Source organism: Athene noctua, chromosome 6, assembly GCF_965140245.1.
Source record: "Athene noctua chromosome 6, bAthNoc1.hap1.1, whole genome shotgun sequence".
In the NCBI taxonomy this organism is placed as follows: Eukaryota; Metazoa; Chordata; class Aves; order Strigiformes; family Strigidae; genus Athene; species Athene noctua.
Window position 1 is genome coordinate 14,771,970 of NC_134042.1, and position 25,552 is coordinate 14,797,521.

Sequence of the window (25,552 nt, forward strand, 5' to 3'; positions counted from 1 at the left end):
GCCCTGCTACCATCGCCCCCGTGAGCCGCAGCCAGCTGCCTCCTTCGCTAGCAGGGAAGCAAGCCTCGAAGGAGGCAGGCGTGCAGGGCAAGGGCAAGCCACCCCTCCCCACCTCTGCAACGGCACAAAGCAGCGAGTGCTCTCCCTGCTTGATGGCTGTTGGAGACCTGCCTGCACCAGGCACCCTGAAGCCTACCAAGCTCCTGCATCTGCAGTGGAGATACAGCATGCTGGGAGCTGGGGGTCCCATCACCCTGCTGAGCTATTAGCATCCCAGGGGAGGGTGCAAGGGCGCTGCTTGGCATTTCAGATAGATGCGCACATCCCCATGCTTGTTTCTTCAGAAAGATTTTCTTAAGCCCCTCATCAAAGGTTCTTAAAGAATCAAAACTCTTATGAGATCAGAAAGCTCTGTGGATTAATTACAGGTGAAAACATGCTGAAGACTAGGCATAAGTATGGATTTGGTTTGCAGAGAGGAGAAAGGTTAGCAGGCAGGCCTCACAGGGATTGGTGCTCATCGACATGCCCTTCCACGGGGGTGTAAATATGGTCAAATGCAAAATTATTTCAGATAGTCATATTTGAAATTGACTGCATACCTCTGCAAAAGGCGCTCAAAGTGCCCAATGGCCAGCTCATAAAATTAGCGGATTGACTTCAGTGTCTATACATGCAATGCAGTGTGTGAGCAGGGATGACCCGTCCTACACTGAGCACCCTGAGTGCCTAGGAAAGAGGTTGAAGTCACAGTACACAGTAATTTCAATGCCTCCGCTCAGCTCTTAGCAGCAGACAAAAAACAAATACATGATCAGAACTGAGGACACTCCAGGAAACGTCACTACATCAATGTATAAGGTTTAGCTATCTTTATCTCCAGTTCTCTGTTCAGCCCAACACATCAGGATGAGGTAAGGTACCCAGAAAGGTAAGGAGGATAGCAAAAGGTATGGGAAGACTTCTGTCATTAAGCAAATAGACAGCCTAGGTCTTTCCAACACAGAAAGGAGTCTAACCAGACATGTTGGAGGGCTGTAGAACAACAAGTGGCAGGAGAAAGACAGCAGGGGAGAACTGCTCACTGTTTCTCACATTCCAAAATGAGAAGCACCCAGTGAAACCATGAGGCAGCAGGTCTAAAAGCAAAACAAATAAAAGTTGTTCTTCATGCCTGAAAGGGTGTGATTCACTGCCACAAAATACAGAGGAGATCAGACCTTCACCAGGAAAGAGAAGAGTCTTCATGGGAATTTGTCCACGGAGTAATGTAATGTAAAAACAACAAATCACCTAAATCACTGCTTGCTAGAAGCACGCAAAAGAGGGTAGGAGAGTGCTCATCTCCTAGCTGCTGTATCCTGTTCTAACTCGTTAGCAATGTACTGTCTGTCCCAGCTAAAGACACAGTGCTGGACTTGGAGATGATGCAGTGGAGCTGCATGTTATTATATTCACACTTCTTATGAACACTGGCTTCCAGATGTTTCTATATTGCTATTTGTGAATACAAGAGAGCAGGGGAGAATGAATTTTGGGACATATGGTTATCACAGAAAAAAAGGAAACATTTTGACAGGATACTCACTGAAAGGGTTAAGGCCTTGTCTTTTTCCATTGGGGAAACTGCTCAGGCTACCTGTAAAATCCAAGAACCACGTTAAAGGCAATAAATGCCGTGGAATGACAGTTCAAAGGAGCTCCTCTGATTGTGCACACAGTGAGTCCCTGCCAGCACTCCTTAAGATTCACATGCAAGAGTCAGACTAATGTGCTTGGGATGAGAGAGGTTAAATACCTGGTGGTGTAGTAGCTGAACATCATGAAATCCAGAGGTTCGGTGTGGGCAAGAAGCAACAATTACAAGGTTAAACTAAACTGTGGAAGGAGGAAGAAGAAGAAAGGAAGGATGCAAGTAGTGCCTTGAAGTTTCCCCAAACAGTTTTCGCTAACAGCAAGCAAAATAAAGTCATGTAGGAAGGGGGCAGCCAGAAAAAAGTGAAGGTGTAGGCAATACAGATAGACCAAGTTTACTAAATCTTTAGCTTAGACCAAACAATCAAACAGGTGCCTAAAGTCAAAGACCTGAACTCATACCCAGCAGAAGGGCAGGGACAGACTGCAGAGCTGTGACTGCGTTATGAGATACAGGCACATGCACCCTACACCAGATGGAGCTCATGGCAAGGGCTCTCAACTCAACAATAAACCTGCTCCTACCATGTGCTGGGTACAGACAGCTCAGGGATTACAGGCGCTCTCGAAAGCATGTCACATTTCCTGCTAGCTGCTTGGTCTGATTTCAGACAAGGGATTAACTGGAAATGGGAACTCCTGCTCCCAGCCAGCAGCAGCACGCCTGTTGCCACTCTTCACTCCAGCCCAGCCTACGGCTTCTCTTTGATTTGTGCATCTGTCTGACCTGACTGCACAGCTTGCTTTGCACATTAAGTACTTGCACACTCGCAGCTAAGGCACATTTTGCTCTGTGCAAGAGCAAGATGAGCAGAAGCTCAGAGAGTTGGGGTGAGACTGGGGGAGCCCCGGGGACAGGAGGCTGGGCTGCTGGACAGAAGCAGAACCCCTGGGAAGGGAAAGAGAGGGGGAAAAGAAAGGTGGTGGTGGCTGAGTTCGAAACGGGTCACAAAGCACGACCTGTTGGCTTTGGAGATCGTTAATAAGAGAAACTGTATAAACACAGTAAGTTATTTCAAGGCCCCCAAATGCCCACCTCCTATCGGCCATCTGCCCTGGGGAGATCAGAGGAACCGTTGTTCACTTATTTCTGTGCCCGTGTATAAAAAGCAGAGCTCCGTTGCCAAGAGGCAGATTCCTCCGGAGCTAATTGGGACTCTCCCAGGAGGGCTGGCAGTAAAAACCCAGAGCCTTTACGAGCCACAGCATCCTCTGGCCGACTGGAGCCGCTGACGCCGGGGCCCTGGAGGGCGCTGCAGGGCCGCACACGGCCGGCCGCTGCCCGGGTAAGCGAGAAGGCATCCCAATAAAACCCCTTTTGCGTCCAGTGCAGTTAAGCCTACAGTGCGGTGCTGAGAATGAGACCCATCTGCCTCCAGAAAGAGGCAGGAAGCCGCAGGTAAGTTGATACAAAAGGCAGGGAAGCCACCTGACACGGCCGGGACGCTCCATGCTGGGCAGGACACACCTTTCCAGCAGCCAGGTCGGGCTCTGTGCTCGCCAGGGGTATGGCCCCACACATCCCTGCGGGGAAACTGCCCTGAAGGTCTTAATCACCTGCCATTCGAGGCAGAGAGCATCGCCTTCAGCTGGCTGCCTTCTCTGTAAGCACAGGCCAGCCACATTTACCTACAGATGACAAAACCCTGCCAAAACAACACTGCACCAAGCTTAAAGTTGACAGAAAACAGAGGAAGGAATATGGCAGATGGTGACAGTGGGTTACTAACATAGACCTGGGAAGCCTTCAGGTAGTATAGTAACATCCCATCATTCAGTAAGTTTCATACTGCAGAGTATTTGCTCAGCCTCACAAGTACACTCTTTGGGTAACAATTACAGCCACACTGGATTAGGCCAGGTGTCTTTCAAAAGGAAAAGCCCCTAAGAAACCCTGGCAGCTTTTTATAGGTAGAACTTACGGAGTAAAGCTCTCACCTTTGATGGGGGAGGAACATACTACCACAAGCCTTATCTTATGTCCTCAGTACACCACTGACGTCCTGATTCATACTAACCACCAGTAATTTCCCTCAAGATTAAAGGTGACAAACTACAGCACCTCTACTGAGCTCCCTTGGGGGATATCTAAGACAAACAAAACCAAGCACTGAACCAGTGGAGCTTGTTTACATTCTGATCTAATTGTAATTAGATGTACTCTGAATTTCCTTTTTATTAACAAAGACATAACTTGGTTACAGTTTTCTCATAGCCTCGCAGACTGTTGTCAGCTTTCTACCATCATCAGTCCAGAGGCCTTTCCCAGGTGATGCTCCCACACAACTGCTCACACAGCATCGATATAGTGCATCCCATTCCCAGAAGCCTCCTAAGCACGCAGAGAATCAGCTACTTATGTGGATACAAATAATAAGGATCACAAACATCACTGAATTAAATCTGCTGTTTAGATTGTCCATTATTTTTCCTTCTTTCTGTAATATTTGCTCAGCTCCAGTAGAAAATGACATGCTGTTTAATTACATATACATGCACACTTTTTAATGAAGACATTTTGATCCTGTTTCTGGACTGTGCTCTTGGTAGCTGGCTGTTGGCACAGACAGTGGCTGGGTTCCACACCAGAAGTCCTCATGGCCTGTGAAGCACACCCAACACCTACCATCTGACAAGCTGTTGGATGGCAAAGCAATCACGGGATCTGAACTTCCCATCAGCTGGCGGAGGGACATTTCTTCACTGTTAATCCCTTAGCTCCTCTTTGGGCAGGCACAAAATGCTGACTTTGTCTTCTGAATTTGGAAGAATATGGAGGTAAAACTCAGCTCCAGCATTTTTCAGCCAGCACAACTAGTATAAGACTTGCTCAGATCTACAGTCCTCCTCTCCAAGATCACTGGACTTCAATTAATCTTGGGTCCATCAACTTTCCAGAAAAGCTTTACAGTGCATGTCTATCTCCTCTCAAGGACCCTGCCTTTTGACTATGCAGAAAGCTAAATTTGTTCTTTGATCACAGATGCCTCTCCCTTTAACTCAGGCTGTGCTGACTGCACTGATGAATGCTAACTTTTAACAGGCTGTAAATCAGTCTGTTTTCCTTCCACAATTCCTCAAACAGACAATCCTAGATCAAATAATGGAAAAGACTGTTGCTGGCATACTCTGAGCCCTTCTCTGCCTGTTCTGCCTTTGTTTAAGAAACCATTTGCAGGCTTCTGCAAGCCCTCAAAGGCTGGCTCTATGTGGCTACTCCATTCTGAGATCCAGGAGTGGCATTTCTCCATCCAAGTGGCCACTGACAGAAACTCAACTGGTTTAATCAGAGGGTCAAGAGCTGTGCGAAGTGGCCACAGACCTAGAAGATTTCTTGGCAACTTACTGGGTCATTGCGCTGGTTTTGGCTGGGATAGAGTTAATTTTCTTCACAGTAGCTAGTATGGGGCTATGTTTTGGATTTATGCTGAAAACAGTGTTGATAATACAGAGAAGTTTTCATTCAGAATTATGGCGTTTGTCTTCCCAAGTCACCGTTACACGATGGAGACCTGCTTTTCTGGAGATGGCTGAGCACCTGGCTGCCAATGGGAAGTGGTGAATTAATTCCTTGTTTTGCTTTGCTTGTGCATGCAGCTTTTGCTTTACCTATTAAACTGTCTTTATTTCAACATAAAAGTTTTCTCACTTTTACTCTTCTGATTCTCTCCCCCATCCCACCAGGATGGGGAGTGAGCAAGCATCTGTGTAGGGCTTAGTTGCCAGATGGGGTTAAACAATGAGTCAGCATAAGGATGGAAGAGAGGAAGGGTTGCTGGTGGACTGGACAGCTATTTTCCTCACTGAAGAACCACTGTCAGGCAGCACCCACATATTAGGTTACCACAGGCATCAAGAAATTGCGGAGGAGGGGAAAACCAACAGAACTATGCATCTCAGACAGATTTGATCCTAAGCTGGAAAGAACTCAGATTCAGGTTTGTCCTTATGAATATCCCAGCTGAATCCTCTCACATAAATCTTATTTATTTAGACTATCTAGTGCCCAAGAGGCATGTAATGGTGCTGATTTATCTATGCCCTGTGCTTCCTTCAAGCAACATGATTTCCACGTTTGGATGGAACTGGCCACAGAAAAACCCCAAAAGCAAAACACTGACAAAAAATGCACAAACCTTAACATTTGTTTTCCTCAGCATCCCAAACCCCCAAAATTTGTATTAAGTTTTATTTTCAAAATCATTACAAGTATTCAGTTTGCCTAGCAGGAGGAACAGTCACCTGGAATGATGACCCACTTTATTTTAGTCCTTATGCTGCTGGATACCCAACCAGGATTTGGAACATCTGAGGCAAGTTCATTTGTAATGAAGTGTATCAAAGGGGAAATGATGACTTTCCTTGCCTCTCTCTAACCCTTCCTCATCCAATCCAGACCAGAAAAACCTTTCCAGCAAATCTTTTGTTGAAACAGAAACACTTCTGTGAAAAGTTTTGGTTTCATATGACTGGCAGTCATAATCAAAAAGGTTCCCACCTAGCTCTTGGCTTGGACCCAGAGCGACCTCAACCCCAGAAGATATCTGAAGGCCATGGTATGGAGAAAGAAACAGAGAGTAAATACACAGAGTAGTTGACTGACTACATGCACCCATGTTCAGGATACGGGGAAGTTGGAGAAGGGGTAAGCTACTGGTTATTCCTTAATTTAGAAGGTCTTGTGAATAGAAAGCAGAGCAAACATGTCATCTACCATCTCACAAATTCATGACTTCTTAAAACAGATCCATCACAAACTTGCTTGCTGCACCTCTAGAGTGCTCTCAGTTCTTTCCTACATGTTAGTGCCTACTCCCTGCACTGTCCCCTCTACTGCTTTTTAGCCCTAACCATCCTTTAGCTGCCCTTGGTCCTCCTTCCACATAACTTACCCATTTATCTTTGATCCTCAAGGCCTATCAGTCCTTTAGTAGGTATGTGGAACTGCATGATAGAACAAGGTCAGAGCCCCTTTTTACACACAATCCTGTCCTCATACAATGAAAGAAACCATGAAAAGTCAAGGCTGTGTTCTCAGCAAATAGTTGGGCAATTAAGCACTCACAACAATGTCTTGCTGCTTTCTTTCCCCTTCACATGGGCTCAAAGATTCACATTTTCTTCCTTCTCTCTTTATTTTTCCCCTTTCCATAAAATAAATTTTGAACAGTTGCTTGGCTGAGGCAGCAGATTCCAGAGGGTCTTATTCCAGGCCAAATAGCAATAAAACTCATTTGGCATATTCATCTTATTGGGAAGGTAATAAAATTAAGGAACGGGGTTGCTATTTTGGTATGTCATTCCTCAGTAAGGTACCAATGACTAAGAAATAAAACTTCCACCAAGCTAGGGAAGCTGAATGCTTCTCACAGCTGACAAGTAATGCAACAGCTTATTATGATAACTAAGATGTTTGCAAAACACCTAGAAAAGGCAACTTCCCAATAACCATATGCACTGACTCCCTTCCCACTCATGCTAAACCTGAGGGAAGGTTAAGCCTGGAGAAATAAAGCTATCCAGCCTTCCCAACTGGCACGATGGTTATAACAAGAGCTGTCTGCACAGCCAAAACACCTGCACAGGAAATTAGTCCCCTGGAATGTCCCTGTTTGCCTTCTCCTGCCAAGCAAGTCTGCCCACAGTCAAGAATGACTGATAATTATTGAATTTGGGTTGAGCAGTTTCAATTCATAAAATTTCCAAAAATATCAATTTGGTCCAGGTCCCAACAGAAGATGAGGTGAAGATGAAAGAGGAAGAAGAGGAAGGAGGGTGGGTTGGTTGCTCAGGCACTAAACAGAAAGGAAAATACGTTATTCATATCCCCTATTTCTCCCCCAACCTTAAAGTGCAATTTAACTCTGAAAAAAGGCAACAGTACAGCTCTGCGCTTTCTTTCTGAGTTGTTCTCTCTGCGTCATCTACTTTCCTGCATGCTGGATTTAGCAATGAAAAATATTATTTCTGTTAGTCAACAGGGTCTCTGGAGAAAGACTGGGTCTGTGCTGGCTCATACATCATCCAACCTACATGGTTGAGACAACAGAATATTGTTAGCAGTGTATTACTCAGAAAGGACCTGATCTGAACTACAGTTTCCAAAGACTTCTACAGTACAGGCATGGTTCTGGGCGAGGCTCATCTTTTTGCCTTGTTTCTGTATAGTGCTTAGCACAAAGCTCCATGATAAGGCATGCAAGACAGAGCCATAACTCAAATAACGAATTACATTTGCATGGCAGGGTATTAATCCCAATCATTTTTCCACACAAACTGTAGCACTTTTGAATCACCTGGGAGAAAACAGATTCCTGAGTTTGAAGTAACTCTATGGATTCCTGAGTTTGCTGTTAACTCCACGTAAGTCTTTTATTCTCATGAAGTGGGGAAGGAAAGGCACTCACCTCCTTCCTTGCTGACTCCCAAGCACCCCTTCAGCTCCTGAAGTGAGATCGACTTGTCCTTGTTGAGGTCACAGTAGTCAGTGAAACGTCGGGCGCATTTCTTGGGCTTGGCTTTCTTCTTTACATAACGCTTGAAAGGCTTCAGCTCCCGCTTGTTGATGTCATTGCTGCTGTTGTTGTCCAGCTGGCTGAAGTACCAGTGTACCACTCGTTCTTCCAGCGTGTGGCTGGGGTCTGGCTCAGAGAACCTGGAACAGAGGAAGCACAGGCCCCCGACAAGTGGGTGCTCTCACCAACACTGTCAAGCACATGCCGAGGAGCCAGAGCTGCTCACTGAGTCACACACACACCATGCCATATTTAAAGCAGGCAAAACACACAGGTCTTACAATCTCCTCCTTTTAGCTGGGCTCTTTTGAGAGAGATGAACTTTTTCTAGAAATGTCTTTTAGCATTAACAGGTGGTCCCAAGAGATTCCTCTGGTACCCTCAGTAGCTCTGGTTCTCCTCACACCAGTTGCTGAAACTCTACCTTAATCCCAGAAGGATCCCTCTTTAGAGGGCAAGAGGCAATCTCCATGGTCCTTTCGACCCTTGGACTCCCATTCAAGTTACCAGTGGGAGAGCCATGAGTGTCAGCTGTCGTGGTAGTTTCTGTGATAGTAACATCTAGACTTCAGAAAGGGAACAAATTCATTTAATGCAAGACACATTCATTATTTGAAAATGTCCTTGGCAAGATGCAACATTCCTGCTGTATCTATTTATACGATCTGAACTCCTGTGCTGTATTTTCAGCATATTTAATGCTTTTCACATGGTTGATTTATACACAAGAATTCCACAGCAGACAAGCACCACAAATCCATTAAAAGCAATACTACGGAACTTGCTTCATTTCTTACTCATTGTGATATTACAAGTTTGACGTTATTTGGCCCACGTTTTCCTTCTGTGGACAACAACAAACAATATCAGAGAGGAGTAGAAGAGGAGCAGGAGGAAAAGCAACAGCTGAAGATGCTTGAATAGAGAATGCTGCCATTCAATGTCAAGCCATCACTGAACAGGCACTTAAGTGGTGTCTGGTGCTCTGCAGCAGCAGACGAAGGGGTTATTCTTCAGTGATACAGAAAACTAGTAAAGAAACTCCTTCTAAAGAATTCTTTAAAAATTGCACTAAGCTAGTCCATCTTCTCCATGTGATGAGTGTGCCAACAGAGAAAGCTGAAATGAGGCTGAGACTTGAGCCTTTTTCCTCCCAAGAATAAAGCATTTCAGTGCATGGAAATTAGTGGATAGGTAGTCAGACACACTACACTGGCACTGGTTGCTCTGACTTATTCCAGGAGACACCTCCAGCTGCTGCCTAATTCCTTCTCCAGCAGTGAGAGAGGGACCATTATGCGCTGCAGGCAGCCAGACTGTGGTGTGATTTTGGGGCATTCTAGCTGACGGGGGAATATGAACACAGGTACCTTATAAAATGCACTTTAAGACTGTCACCAACCTTGCTTCAGAAACTGGTGGGATATATATTTAAATGGTCACTGAAAACTTCTTTGTTGGGAATTAGAAGGGAGAAAATTCTTTTGACCTTCTGGTATGACCAGTTTTGCTGGTAAAACGCAGCTACAGAGCCTGAAAAACAAAAACCCCACCCCTACTGCCATGGTAATTTATATCACTGGCGAAGGGAAGTCTGCAACATGCAGAAAGCAAGCACTGGAGCTTAGGTAGAGAACAGAGATCCCCATTAACCTTCTCTGACAGCTTTTACAAATGAGGATACAATTTAGAAAGATAGCCCCTATCCAGAGACATCTGGATCCTCAAAACAAGTAAACACACACAGTAGGGAGAGGCAAATAAACTGCACAACATTTTTCCCAAGGTTTTGCTTGAAACTATCTCCTTCATCATTTAATTCTTAGCTGAGAAGCAGCCTGGCATTCAGTTACAGCATCTGGTCAATGTACAGTGGGATAAACACTGTGGGGGAGGAAGATAGTTTGGCTTAGTTTTGGAAGCCAAAATACAAGGCAAGCCCCTGGACAAGCAGATATTGCAAAAATCTCCCCAGGAAGCTAAAGGAGTGCCCAGATTTTTCGAAGCCCTCAAACTGTATGTGAAGACCAGGATGACAGGAGAGAATAAAAACACATCCTGTGGCTTGTTTTCATGACATTTATGAACACAGTAATTGGCCTCTCTCCTTTTTGGAAATGAGCTGGCTATCATCTGAAGTCTAGCATGTTTCTAACAGCCAGATGAAACTGATGTATTGCAAGGGACAATACTCTGCTTTTGCTGAGATAGAGGAATAAAACCTGAGCTTTTGCATGTGAGATTCCCCTTGTCCACACTTGGTTTGCCCTTTGTTTCCTGAAGGCCCACAACTGGAAAGCCAGAAATGGAGATAATAGAATCTTAGAACCAACAGCAAGAAGACAACAAACAGGAACACAAGCTTCTCTCTACCTGCTGCAGAGACACTCAGAAGCAGGACCTAAAAGCATCACTTTTTCAGAGGCACACCAAATAGGAACTGTTATGAGTTACTGAAAGAGGCAATACAACTCTCTTCAGCGCTGTCATAAAGAAAATCTACCGGCTGATACAAATATATTGACTCATGAGGTGATGATACATCAATTTTTGCCACTACAAACATGCTGAGAGCTCATGCTGAAAACTGCAGCATGCTAATGGAGCAAAAGGGAATTAGTTTAACTGATGCGATTGTAGGAGGAAGGAAGAGATAGCTATTTCTGAGTTTTTACCACTTCATGTTGGCTGGTTTAGCAGGAGTGTAGTTCCTGAGTTGGTTGCCTGCCCTTTCTGATAATCATCCAGAATTCCAGCACAGGAAGGATCCACACCATCCCAGTGCAGCCATATCTCCCTGGCTCATGAAATTACATAATACACTAAAGAAGGCTGAGGTTACAATACCGTATGTAACTATCTTGACTTTGATGGCTGCCCATGCAAGACACTTATGCACCATTCATGAAACATGAACTGATGCAACTTCACAGCACAGCTAAGCCACCTAGCTTTGATGATGTGCCATGACAACAACCATACCTGCTGGGTCAGCTGAAATAAATCTGGGGGCTCTAATTGTCCTACAAGCACAGACTTCGCAGGAATATTCCAGGGGAATTTCCCTCTATTACCTCTTCACTGCTGTTGCAAGAGAAATATATCAGCCCTCAGATGAAAACTTCATTTCTTGGGCTGCTTCTCTACTCATTCAGACCATAAAGGAATCAGAAAAACAAAGAGAGAACAAAGCTGCTTTGTATATTCTCAACTCCCAGAAAAACATTGTCTCTTGCTCTAACACTAGTCACACAAAATCCGCTGAATTCCAGTCTCTCACACCAGCGCTGTAGCAGCTTTGTACAACCTAGTAAAGACAGACTTGAGGAAAATGCAGACAGTCTCCTCTTGTTGACTACGTTACAGCTGTACTTACTTTTCTTCCTAATTGTTTCTCTTTAGCACTCTACGGCAAAACACTCAATCCTAAAGAATGAGTGCTGGGTAAGCAAAGAGCTCTGTGCAAGCTGATTTTCCAAATCTAACCTGCTATTGCTAGATCGCTTCTGCACATAAACCAGCAAGTTTAGCTCCATTTTGCAGCAAAAGCCCACCCACAGTCCAGCAATTAAGAGAAGCATGGTCTGTCATTAACAGCCTAGGACAGGGAACCTGCTCTCAGCTTTCTTACAAATTTGTTAGCATCAAGTATATAATCTTCTCTAAGTAGGCTTTTACTCCTCCTCCTGTATAATGTGCTATCAGCTCCCTCATAGGAGGAGAATACTTATTTCTTACGTCGCTTATGCTTGGAGATATGTGGGTTAAGGTACTGTTACTTTTAACAATTTGATTTTCCAGTCGAGATGCACTTCCACAGAACATATCACATCTGGTGTACCTGGGGTACAGGCAGAAAGCAAAGAGGCTATGAAAAAACATGGACATGCACTTTTGCAGCTGCACTGAATTCTGGAGCAGAGAGAGAAGAATATGGCAAAATATCAAATAGACAGCTTGAATATGCACTTTGCATGCAGCCTGTAATGCTTTCCAGCCCTTGAGGCCCCTTGCAAGAAAGGACGAGTTAACTCAGGGGGAAGGAGCAGTGAAGAAGAGGAGGTATATTGGGTAAAGAACGTAAGAGCAGCAAATATCGGACGTTACTCACATACAGAACTGTGTACAGTGTGCAATCACGTCGTCCGTCATAGAACTGTGCTGTTGAAGTGTAGTATGTCCCACTAAATTTTACTAAATAAACTGAAGTCCATTCCTACCAAAGCAGATCCTTTGTTCCCTGAACACTTGCAGCCCCACTGCATCCCACTGCACAGGCTGCATGGAACCACAATACCACTGCAGTGACAGAAAATCCCAGTACAAAATACCACTTTGACAGAAAGCAAGGTTGCAATTTGAAGTACCCAGCAGATGATCACCTGTTTGAAGACCTTAAGAAAATCTATTCTTTTGTAATATAAACTTTATGTAGCAACAATAGCAGCTGAGGCAGAAGGAGGGAAGTGGAGTAAGACCAGCCTAACATCACCCAACTGGACTGCAAACAGAGACTATAAACCAGGAGCTATTCCAGGATGAAAGAACACTGATGGACAAGAAGTTGTTAGCAGAAGAAACAGAGTAAAAAAAAAAGTACTAGTCCACCTTCCACTCCTAACATGCAAGGTATGTTTGTGGTCAGGATGTCTACAGGAGTTAAAGTTGCAAGTTTCTATGACTTGCAAATATTTTGCAAGGACGTGTACCTAGCTTGGTGCTGTTGCTGAATGAAGAATGGATGAGAGCGAAGCGAAAGAAATGACAGGACTAACCCTACCCCATGACAGCATTGATGATGTCCCCCAAGGTGCCTGCAGAGGGTGGTGGAAAGCAATGTGTTTAACAAACTGAGGTAAAATTCAGAATTGTTCTTGCTCTGCTTTCACTTCTTACTCTCCTTTTGTTGCTCTTCGTGGTTGTCTATTCTTAAGTTAAAGGCTGTAACAGTGGAACACGGCTTGAATCAAAGAGGATTACTCTAATGGAATTGCAAAAGGATCCTGTATTTGTTTTATTATTCTCCTGCAGCCAAAGAATCAAGAAGCCAACAAAAAACTAAGCTGTGTTCAGACTAAACAAAAGGATACTACACAGTCCAAATTCATTACAGGGAATGCATAATTCCTCTACAGTTAAAACTTAAGTTATCTTCCTGTTACAGGGCCCAGTTTCTTCCTCTCCTCCAGCTAAGCTGTGTATGAAACATTCTTCTGAACACAACTTTTCTCAAAATTGTGGGATAAATCATTCAGAAGGCTTAAGAATCTCCTCTCTTCACTCCTCAGTGACTGTTCAAAGATCCTCCTCTTACATGAACTCTCCCGTACCTTTAATTAGGCTAGAATTTCCATAGGAGCACAAAGAGAAGTTGGTATCCAACTTCAATTGAAATGCAATAGGAGTTGGGCATTAACTTCCCTTCACTGTTTGAAAGTGTCAATCTTTATTAAAACATGGCTCAGCTTCAGAACACCCTGGAGATGTGCTGAGCTGTGCTTGCCTGCTTCAAACTGCTCAACTAGAGCATGAAAGGGAACCTCGGGGGCAATTTTCTGAAGTACTTTTTAGGGCTATTACATGGGGAATAATTGGCAACTTAAAATGAAGGGACATAGCGCTGTGTTACATGATAAGGATGGCTGTTGTAAGCTGCCCTTTTAACCCTAAATTCCACACAGCAGTAATAGTTTTGCTGATAATGTAGCAAGCCACAGTGCATACATTTGGCAACTAAACTGTTTTAGTTTAGGCCCTGTGTGATATGAATATGTCCAAATTGGAAAATAGACTAAAATGTACTAAAGTGAAGCCTAAATTTTAAAAAGTGCTACTCCTATTATATAGGATTTATAAGTGAACAATTTCAACTATGCATTTTTTCAAAAAGGAAACGAAACACTGGTTAACAAAGCGATTTCCTACAAGCACTCCCTTAATTATTTTGAAAACATACAGTAACAAGATGTGCCTTGGAGTTATTACATAAACTTAAAATTAAGATGAATTTTACCAGAGATTTTCTGTTTCAAAAGTCTAAATGAAGTCTGCTTGGCTATTTTTCTGTAATATAAACCAGGGCCATGAGGAAGGGAAGTTCTCATCTCATTTACATTATTGTAAAGCAAGAGTAACTCAATTAAAGTCAATAGCTTTGAACTTGCTTAAACGAGACAAGACCTATAAGGGATTACAAGGTTGTTTTAAGCATGCCCAATAAAAAAAAAAAAAGTCTTATCAGGTTTTATTTACATGGCCTGCAGCAATCCAAGTTGTACAGCCTCACTTTGCTGCTACTAGACTGGTTTTGTGTGTGCCAAGTATAAAGTGTGCAATTTAGCACAGCTCTATGTAGTGTTTTAAATGCAGATCTCTATAATTTCTCCTCATGTTCCTTCCCCCCTGCCCCCCCCCTCCAAAAAAAGCTAACATGGACATTAATTACAAAGCCACAGATAGCTTTGTAACATAAATAGGTAAAGTCTTGAAGATGAACACACTCAGCAAATACAAGAAGTTTTCACTCGCATATCCAGATTCAGACTGAAGGCGGCAGGGTAATCTAATCTGATTTCCTGTATATCATACAGAATGTGAATCAAATTACTCTTAAGACCGTAACTTGGGTTTGACTAAAGCAAGTCTTTCTGAAAGGCATCAGGCCTAAGATGAAAGCCTTGGAGAAAGGGAATCTGTCACCTCCCTCATAATTTCATTCTGACTTAGAACTGACCTCGCTTTAAAGAAATTTTGATCACAAGTTTGTTTATATTTAGCTAATAGTGTTCCTCTCTGCTAGACTAAAGAGCCTGCAGAGCTTTTGTTCCTATGGAGATATTCAGATTACACAAAATCATCTTACAACCTTTTTTTTCTTTCTTTCTTTCTTTCTTTCTTTTAATACCCTAAGGAAGGCTGAACTCCTTAAGAGTCTCACCGTTAGGCTTTTTCAGTCCTTGACACTTTGGAAAGGCTCTTCTCTGCATCTGGTCCCATATTTTAACACTGATACTAAAGACACATATTGTATGCCAGTATCCTCTCTCTGCTGCCACAGAGAAATAGGAATAGTCCCCCCCTTCCCTAAAACTCCTACCTGCTGCTTCTCTGATTGATTAAAATATTTAGGACAATATATGGGGCCAACTGACATATGGCTTGCTACTTGCCTGGCCTGCCCCCTGCAACAGGCATAAGCTTTGCTGGTGATACGTAAAAATTTACCTTGGATCATTGGATGCATTTGTTCAAAGTCTAAAAAAGGCCCAGGAGGATGAAATGCTGAATGCTGTAAAGGAACAGAAAGAGGGAGGCTACAGAGGGAACCAGTGTGTGTTTCAATGCAGAACCTCTTCTGCCATCATTATGGCAAAGATAGAGAAGAGCCTGCAATAATCAAAGCTTCCCTCACAAATAAGAAAACTGTCATTAAGACATTAAAAGTGACATAACTGACATTAAGAAAAATCAGATAGCCAGATCTACAGCTTTTCAATTCAACATGACCTTCTCAGCAAACCTGGGCCAGGGAGATACAGGATAAGCCCTGTCATAAATCCAGCGTTTTGTTAGATGTTAAGGTTGGAAATGAATTAGCGCTATGGTTAACCCTATAGGTAAAATATCCCATCATCTTGGAAAAGAACTTTTCTTTCTGGTGCCAAAGTCATGTTAGGTCACCTAGACAATTTCAGATATTTCTGAAGAGAAGACTCATGACATTTCTCCCATTAAGCAACTTGAAAAGCAGGACTCACTGCACAGAGACAGCTTCCCAACTCCGCAAACTCAAGTGAAATGAAAGCTGTATTGATTTAATTTTTATATGAGTAACATAAATTCCTTGAAATGCTTTTTTTCTGAAAAATAAATGGTCCCATCATGGCATGGTGGGATTGAAAAGCTTGACACGTGTTCTTTGGGGTATCTGCTTAGTTTAACTGATGCACATGGAAGTTCACTCCAGAGCAGTTTCCTGAATTTAATCTTGGCTGTGGGCACGCAAAGTATTTGGGTGGTAGCAGTCTTCCACCTTACAAGGGACAGACTGCTAAAAGATTTCTTTTTCCCCTTGCAACTGGACTGCCAACACTGGAGCTGAAAATAAATCAACATGACGACTGTGTGAAGAGCTGGGCAGTGCAAAATTCTACCAGAAGGGCCTCTATTGAAAGCTGAGAAATACACAAAGCTTGGGGAACATTAGGAAGCAAGCCTGCTGGTTTATAGAAGTGCAGTGGGGGCATACATCTCTGGTGTCTACAATATTAGTTTATATTAAGCTTTATTCTAAGAGTGATGATTACATTGGCTGAGTTTCAGTTCCAGTGCCAAAGATGCCAAATAAATATCAAATACTCTCCAGGGCTTCCCATCACCCCTACCCACTGCATTTGAACCATGCAAATTAGACAGAATTGACATTGGAATGCTTATGGCTGGGAGAGAACAACGTATTTCCCATCCTAGGGGCATTTTTCATCCTGTTTATATGAATACAGACATGCTAGGCATATACTGCTAATTCAATGGGTTACAGAATATTCAGTGTGCAGGCACTCAGCCACTGGCCTGGTTTGTAAGGTCCAAATGTGAAGTTAAAACCATATGGGTTCACAAGCAATCCATACTGAAACCAAGTGGCACAGAGGTGCCACCCAGGAAGCTTTTTGTTTTGAGTAAAGATGGCACTGCTTTCTTCTACATTTTGAAAGCGGAAAGCAGGGGATCAACAGTACTCTCGATGGGTTGGAGCAATACCCATGAAAGTAACACATGCACAGAGGCACCTCCTTCATCTCTACACCCCTATGAACATGAGCATGTTAGTTGTTGTGGCATCCCTGCATGCTAAACCAGCACTGACTCCTTTTATAGTTGGAGGAATTCAACCATAGAAGCCTTGCCTAGCCAAGGCAATATAGCACTTCTTTTACAACTGTCACAGCCCGTTCTCAATGGTCTGTCCTACCTGTCCTGCCACAGCACTGTGGCAGCTGCACTAAGGGGATTTGCTGTTATCAAGCAGAAGGGGGAGACAAGACCTCAGCTTTTCTCCAGTTCCCCAGAAATGCAGACTTCTGCCCACCTCTTGCAACAGGCCTGACCTGATGCTCATTCCACGAGGGACGAACAGGCAGCTGGTCAGAGGGGAGGGCCATGAAAAACAGTTCCTCTCCTCATCGGCAGGCTGGCTCCAACCCCACAGCAAAACCACAGCGCTGGTACTGCCAAGAATTCGGTTCGCATTCTTCACTCCCTGTGGTAGCCACTAGGCCACACGGTCTCCTCCAATCCATTTGCATTTTATTAGGTCTTTTCATGCACCAGGGGACAAAAGAACAAGCCACTTCCTCCCACTGAGCTCTCATTTCACACTTCAAATGGACTATACTAACCTTTATGACGGAGCAGCTGCCAGGGAGGAGGGGCGGGAGGAGGCAGGCAGGGCTGGGATGACAGGACAGAGAAGTGCCTGAAGACGCAGCCTCAGCTCCTCTCCCAGCAACCCAGTGGAACCCAAACCAGTGCGGATCAGCATTCTTCCCTCTCACCCCACCTCAGAGGCACCCAGAGCTCTTGCAGCCACCTTGGTGGCATTCAGCCTGAGTGCTTTCTGGACTCACCTCCCACCCCCAGTAGGTGCTGCTGAGTTAATAGCCTGTACCATGTCCGTAGTCAGAGCATCAAGTAAGCTGGTAATAAATTCAACTTTCTTCCCTTCTGGGCAGCCTGCAGAAAGAAAAGAGGAGGTTTAATGCAAGAACACACAGGATTGGTCTCCTACCCCAGTTCAGCAAGGATCAGCCAGAACCTCCTTTGTTTGTAACGTGGCAGCCATCATCACAGTCCCTAAGGAAAGGCAGAAGAATCCCTCAGTGGGTTTCTCTGCGTCGCAATTTGTCCTGCAGCTTCTGTCCAGGCACACACAGGGTCACCAACAATATCTGGCAGGAAGACCATGTGGTTAGCTTTATGGCTTCTCCCAGTTCTCTACCAGCATAACCACAGGGATGTGCTGGAAGCGCCTGGCAGACGGGAGTTCCCATGGTGACACTTGCAGAGAAGTTTACAAAACAACTCATTACCTCCTGGATCATCTTCCTCTGCAAACATGGCTGTTCTGAGGTCCTAACTGACGGCTTAAAGCTTCCCAAAGCACGGGCCAAAGTGAGAACTGCTTCTTGCACTCTCTTCTTCAGGCACAGAGTGTTGCCTGCCAGCAGCTACCACAATAATTCAATTCTTTGCATGATCGCACTGCATGGGAAATACGTCAGTCTAAATCAACACGTGGTAATCGCTCCCAGTCACTGCTGGCTTAAGCAGGACAAAGTGGGCTGAAGACAAACTTGGTAACGATTTCCATTACCTAGTGTTGAGGTAGTCTAGCTCCCCACCATCATAACCACAAACTGACAGAGCCTCCTATCCTTAACAGTGCCAGCCTGTTATGGCACAGCTGAGATGAAATTCTCCATCTCCTCACCTCTATGAAGCAATCTATGCTGTTTCCTTGCTTCTTAAAGGACCAAAAGCATGTCTCATTTACTGCCACATTAATACTGCAACAATTGCTCTAGCCTATACAGGAACAAGCATAACTTGTTAACTTCAACCCACCACCTCCAAAACTATTGTCCAAAACCCACCCCCTCCCATCTTGATATGACAGAGAAGCCATCACCAAATCCCTCACCTCTTCTCTTTCCCAAACAACAATGCACTAATCAGTTGATTAAGGCAACAGACATCAGAAAACAGCCTCCCTCAGCAACACAGCAGTATCAACACTTTTTGCTTTTCTCGGACAAGCAGAGAAGCACGTGCACCCCAAACAGAGCACCAGAAATTTACTGTAATCCCTTGACAGCTGAAAGCAGCTTGCAAATTGATCTGACAAAACTCCCTCCTTTGCAGTATTACAGGCTCAGTACTCTGCAATAGCTAACCAACAGTCCCTTGCCTGTCTCCATATTATGTGCATTACACACACGCACACCCTTCAGCACTTGTTTGGCACATGGTCCAGAAAATGTCAGCATTGTAATGGGTAAGCTGCTATGGCAGCCAGAGTAGACCACTCACTTAAAGGAGCTTTTTGTTGCAGTAATGAGAAGGTTGAAAAACCATTTGCTAGAAGTCATCTCCCTGGGGCCTCAGCATCTCACCGTCTGCAGGAATTAGCAGCTTGCCATTTTCTATGTGCAAGCAACATTTTCCTTCCTTCTTTCTTTCTTCTGGCCACAGCCATGACAGAGTTTGTGAAGAGGGTATGTGTAGGTATGCAAGGATGTGGACTTACGTCTCCCCCACCTTGGCTTCTGCAGGGTCTCTTCACACTGGCCAAGGAGCACACTGCCTACAGCAGTAAGAGTCTGAAGAATGGGCAAACCTCTAGAAAAGGAATAAGGTATGGGGTCCCCTTTGCAGAATTGAGTGCAAATGGAGTGATCAGTCTCAAATTAAAGCAGGAGGTTTTCTTAATATTCAGTTCTGCTAAGAAATGAGCAGAAAAAAGTGAAACGTCCTCTCTCACTCCCTGCAGTTCTGGTTCACCAGTGAATTTTTGCATACAAGAGCAGCTAATCAAACAAACCTCAAGCCTGTATCAAAAGATCATGCAGCACAGCATCTCTCAGGCAGACAAACCAGGATCAGATCCTCCATCTCCTAGTTTCTCCACAGACAAGGATATTTTCAGTGACAGGAACCATCATGCCAGCCAATGCAGCCAAGCACAGAGCTGAAAGTTTACTCAGGCACAGAAAAGTAGCTTGAGCTGAGAGGGGAACTCTCCTGGAGTCTGATGCTGGGACCAGACCACTAAGCTACAGAGCATCATATGTCCTCTTCTGTGTCAAGCAGTTCCTGCCCCCTCATCCAGTTGCAGTGCAGAAAGGAAGGGAGAAAGGAAACAAAATCATTCTGTCTTCCCTGAGAGATCAGAAAGATAGTCTCAAACAAAAAACCCAAGAGCAAAGGATTTTCACAGAGGACTTCTGGGGAGGCCAGGGGGAAGTGCAGGGAGAGGCAGTAAAGCAAAGGGAGAAGAGGATGGGGAAGAAAGGAAGTAAGGTTATTCTGTTTTAGCATGATTTCCTAAGGAAATGAGCCTTAATGCAATCATTTAGCTGGTTTCCCTCACCCTAGCCCCCAAAGTAATACTTGAACCAATTGGCTAGTGTCATTCGAATCTAAGAGGGGGGCAGATAGGAAATTTCTATGTGACTTGTGAAAATGAGGAGCTGCATAGAAGAGAGCCCTGCTGAGGGCAGAGTCGCTAAGCAGAATGCTACGGGGCCTGAGGTCAGGAGCCAGCAGGAGGAGAATTAGGAGACACAGAAGGCATATCTGGAACAAATCTCATTTCCTTTGCTAACCTGCTCAGGGACAACTCACTTTATGCTAGTCCTAGAAACAGCCAGGAGAAAATTAAAAGGATCCAGAGCTACCAGCTCTTTCTGCAGAGTTCTCGGTCTCTACCACTCCTTCATGGTGGAGAGGGACCCACTGTAGCTTTTGTTTTCAAGCAGTCAGCTCCCACCCAGGAGAGCAATGGCTGACCTGTCAGTGAGGGTGCTTCACTCTGCTCCTTCAAAAGGTGGCAGGAAGAAAAAACAGGGCACAGGCAGATAGGACAGCATTTTTAAGAGCTGCACACCTGTGCCCAGTATATCCTCCTAGCAGAAATAAGGTAGGCAAACAGTAAATTATGGCTTGTCAACTCTGTTAAGAGGGGAAAAACAGAACATATAACAAGCAGCAATGGGAGATAAAGTGGGTCTCAGGCAGAAAATGAGGGATAAAGTCCAGCTAAGTAAGGAGCCAGCATTATTTAAGGGACCTTAGTGCACCAGGAATGCTGACCTGCCCGGTCCATGCAGTGTCAGGGAGCCAGCTGGTCCCCTGACAATTTCCAGGTGTGTCCTATTTCATTGGTTGGGGGCACCAAGCTGCTGAAAAGTCCTGCTAAATGGAAAGGATCCTGTCCTGGCCAGGTTTTGAAGAAGAACTTTCAATGCTGAGCCCGTTCTTCCCTCAGGGGACCTCCAGGCATCCAGGTTTCTTTCCTGAAAATTCTGATCCCAGACATGTTTTCAAAGGGCAGACAGCAATAAACTGTCCCCCAGGACACTCCCAGCTTTTTCCAATTCACTGCTGAAACTGGAGGTGATCCAAAATTACACCGAATAAAACCCATGGTAAAACATACATGGTGAGGGAAATCCCCCATCTCCTCAACAATATTCTTGGCCTCTTTAAGAGTCCCAAGGTGAGACAAGGGAAGAAGGCAGAGACAGGATCTTGTTCCTCTCTGACCTGGAAGTTCTCTGTCCTTGAACGGATCATCAATCTCTGTGCTCTTCGATCTGGCATCGCTTTCACACACAGGGGTCTCATAGCTGAAAAAGGAGAACAGCAGATGCTCAACTATGTGATACAGCTTTAGTGTCATCAGATGGTTGCTAAGGAGTTGTGTCTTATCTGCTTACTGCAGGGGAAAACAATAAACCTGCAAAAGAACTATTATTCTCAAGCATCTGTCTGTTTATGGACAGTCAGCAACAGCAGCAGCAATGGAGAGAGAAGGAAGAGCATACTCTGAAGCCCAGTCCCAGCAACCAACCCAAACTCACAAATAGCACTCTTGTGGGCACAGGGTGAGCTTTTTCCCAAAGCCGTTCATGCTCTTCAGAATCCCTGTATCTAGCAGAGTTCAGGTCCCAACTCCTACTGACCTGGTTTTATAATTGCCAGAACCACATTTTTTTTCAAACCCCAAGTGAGAAAAGATTCCCCCAGTAGTTTTAAGATACAGAGTAACTTAAAGAAAAATCTACCACTGGCTTAAAATCTGTCAACTCACAACCAAACAGTCTTCTAAATCTGTACTGGTCAGGATCCAAGTGGCTGCGGCATGGAAGTATAAAGCAGAGGATAACGCAACAAAGCCACTTGTCTTTTCACTGCTCATGCTCCTGATCTGTACTCTTGAGCAAAGCCGTGGTTCCAGCTACCACCCAAAAGCTGCAAGTCAAAAATAGTCTGTTTTGGATGAGTACTTAATACAGAGGAAAGCAAGGGCAGTAGTTACTATACACCAACTCCTACAGAGAGGGAGCTGCATAGTAACATTCAATAGGGAACATCACGTACGGCACTCCTGGCTCCAAAGAAGTAAGTACAGAGCTGACTGCTCTAGAAGTAGAAACTTATTTAACATAGCAACAGTATTTTTTTATATTTCATCTTTTCCAGGCAGGCATCTCATCAGGCCTATAGCTCTTACCGAGTGGAAGTACCAGGCAGAGGGCGTCCTGTGTCCACCAGGACACACCAGCAGTACCCAGTCGACTGGTGGCATTGCACTGGTTTGTAGAGCCCTCCGGGAGCACACTCAGGGATGACAATACCTTCGCGGGGGTTCTGCCTGGCCTCCTCCAGGGCGCTCTGCCTTTCCTGGTCACAGGAGTGAACTTTGTCTGGAAGATGAGAGGGAGGTTGGAGGGGGAGGAGAAAAAAAGTCACATCAAGATCACCTTCCTCAGCTCAGCAGGCTATGGGTATCCTTCACATCAGGAGACCTTTGTGGATTTCCTTCTCAGCAAATACCAGATGTCTACATCCTTAAGGACTCAGGGACTTCTGGGTCGAGAGCTCCCTCCTACATTCAGCTGTGACACAAGATTATGGATTATAGACATTGACTTCCAAGTGCCCAGCAAGCCAGGAACAGCAGAAAAAACTATTCCGGTTCACCTGGGTTTTGGAACAGAGCTATCAGACAACAATAAGTCACTATTACTGCAGTCATGGGTTAATCATTTCCCAGATGATGTTTTCATATACTGAGAGATCCTAAATTGCGACTTGTATTTTCCAATTAAACAAAGGAAGCAAACACCCTGCCCTGTCCCACTATCTTTTTCTCCAGACTACAAAACACTTTTCCCTCTCAACAGCATCTCTCCACCACAATCCCAAGAGGAAAATAAGGTTATGTTTTAACATAATTTTTCCCGTGCAGAGAGCACCTGCACACACCTCAGCCTGGAACAGAACAGGATATCCCATTCTACCCATGCTGCCATCACCTCTCCAGCAGACTCCACCACTGCCCTCACCTGGAAAACAGAGGGCACCCAACATTGCTTCCTACTGAGGGATAGGTAGAACCCTGTCACTTAATAGCTTATTACACAGAAAAGTTTATTTCCAAAGACATCATCAACCAGAGAACAGAGTACACAGTTGGCACGCATCAAAGCACAGAAAGAAGCCCAGAAGTGGCTTCTGCAGCCAGTCTGGCACCTTTGGCCCTAATGCTGCCTCTTCAACTACGACCTGTAGAGGAGTGATGGATGCATGGAGAGGTGCCAGGCTGCTGCCTCTTATATGGACCAGCCACGAAAGCAGGAAGACATGAACAGAGTACCCATGAGACGTTAAGACCTATTTGGCTCAACAGCCAGAAGTTCCACATTACGTGTCTTCAAACACTCTGGCCCTTTGAGGAGCAGGAAAATTATTTCAACTTTGGAAACCACTGAAGGTATCATAGAAAGAAAAGAAGTATGAACGCAGGGCAGAAAGCAGTCAAGGCAGCTGATCATAGGATTTAAAACATGTCTAAGTCTAGGGTAAAAAAAGACAACAATGTAACTCCTGACTTTTATCCTTAAGAGAGTGACAAAAAAGAAGCAGGAATAGTTGTTCTTTCCTTCCCTAGCTTCCCTCTCCCTTGCAGTTTACTGTGCTTTTTCTTTTCTTTTTATAAATAAGCCACAACATCTGAAATTCCTTGCCACAGCCAAGAATCCCCTCAAGCTTTCAGTACATAAAATGCTTCAACACTGACAGGCAATGACACCACATTTTTATCCCAAACCTGCAGATGTTTGCATAGTCAGCCAGTAGACATGGCATGACCTCAGCATCCTGCCCCTGGGACAGGCTAAGCACACAACTAACACATGCTCACTGTTTCTGTGCATGTTGCCTGACTGCCTGTACCCCATCACTTACGACTTAAAAATTTTGGTGATAAATTCTGATGCAGACAGCAATTTTTGTTCCATATTTGGGGAATGGAAGGGGTGCTGATTCACAACTTGAATTCCTCAGCTTGGTAGCAGCAGGTACAACACAAAAAACTCCAGCAGGTCTGCACAGCATCACCTAAGTACAGCACGCTTTGGGTACCAAAGGCACTTCTACTGGTTTCTAATTGAACTGTGGCAGCTTAAGAGTCTCAGAGACCCAGAATGGTCTCCCCCTCCAGCATTTCAAATCACTGTCAAGGCTGGGAATGTGAAGGGCACCTGAATTTTGCCACACACAAATCCACACAACCGAAGCACAGAGTAAAAACCTTTAAGTGGCGGCAAGTCTGACTCAAGCAGCGAGAAACTTGATCAGGAAGGAGCAGGAGGGGATAAAGTCAACAAAAACTGAAAGGGAGCTCAAGCCTCAGCTGATATTTAAGCTGACTTCACTTTGCTGACAGATTTCATATCTGAAAAAAAGGCCCCATGACTGTTCCCAAGCTGTACGTGGACAGAGAAGTCATTGAGCTAGAGGCCTGCAGGCTTCTTAACAAACCACTTACATCACAAGGGGCCCCGCTTACCCACGGTCTGCCGACAGCAATTCACACCTTGGCCCTCAGGTGAGGAGGATCATTCATGCAGCTTGGGGAAGCAAAAAACAGGGGCAGAAAACCCTATCATCGTTTTATATAATAAGCAAAAGAAAAAAATTCTCCTGAAGAGAACTACATTCCAGGAATTTTTCTGTCTAAATACCCAAAGCTTCCTGAGTGTACAAAGTCAAACCAAGATCTCTCAATTCCTTTGAGTCTTTCAAAACTAGCACTAAAAATTACTCTAAAAAAAAAAAAAAAGTGTTTTTTTGTGCATGTCTTATCAAAAAACCATGCCACTTTTATTGAAAAAAAAAGAAAAAGTGTATTTTAAGGAGTATGTTATTTGACATACATTTGCAGTTACATATGCAAGTTACACAGAGTAAATGTACATATTCACACACGTTTGTAATGTGCCATAGAAAATGGCAAAAAATTCTCTGCACATATTAACAAAAATCTCTGGGAACTGAATAGTCACAGCATTTACTACCAGAATACAGAACTAATTAGTAGTCATTCTTGTTTGAAAGGTGTTTAAAGGCTGAGTGAAACGAATATAACAGGTTTTATTCAGTTGACATCAAATAGATGTAATGATGTAAAATCTGCCATCTGATGATTGTGGTTCAGTGGCCTGTCATTAGCAATGATAGCAGTCCAACTGAAATAGCAAGGAGAACAGATTTTTCTC

General features: G+C 44.3%; 1 protein-coding gene across 2 annotated transcripts in view; it reads right to left on the minus strand.

Moving 5' to 3' along the window:
- The window catches only part of SMOC1 (SPARC related modular calcium binding 1), a 133,589-nt gene that overhangs the window by 3,847 nt on the left and 104,190 nt on the right, over positions 1-25,552 (minus strand). Inside the window, exons 8-12 of one of the 2 annotated variants that reach the window (XM_074909105.1) lie at positions 22,504-22,696; positions 21,534-21,616; positions 17,837-17,942; positions 8,103-8,350; positions 1,589-1,639 (exon numbers count right to left, since the gene is read on the minus strand). In XM_074909105.1, the coding sequence (XP_074765206.1) occupies positions 1,589-1,639; positions 8,103-8,350; positions 17,837-17,942; positions 21,534-21,616; positions 22,504-22,696 (681 nt within the window). The remainder of the gene's footprint in view (positions 1-1,588; positions 1,640-8,102; positions 8,351-17,836; positions 17,943-21,533; positions 21,617-22,503; positions 22,697-25,552) is intronic. The other variant, XM_074909106.1, reaches the window with a different exon arrangement.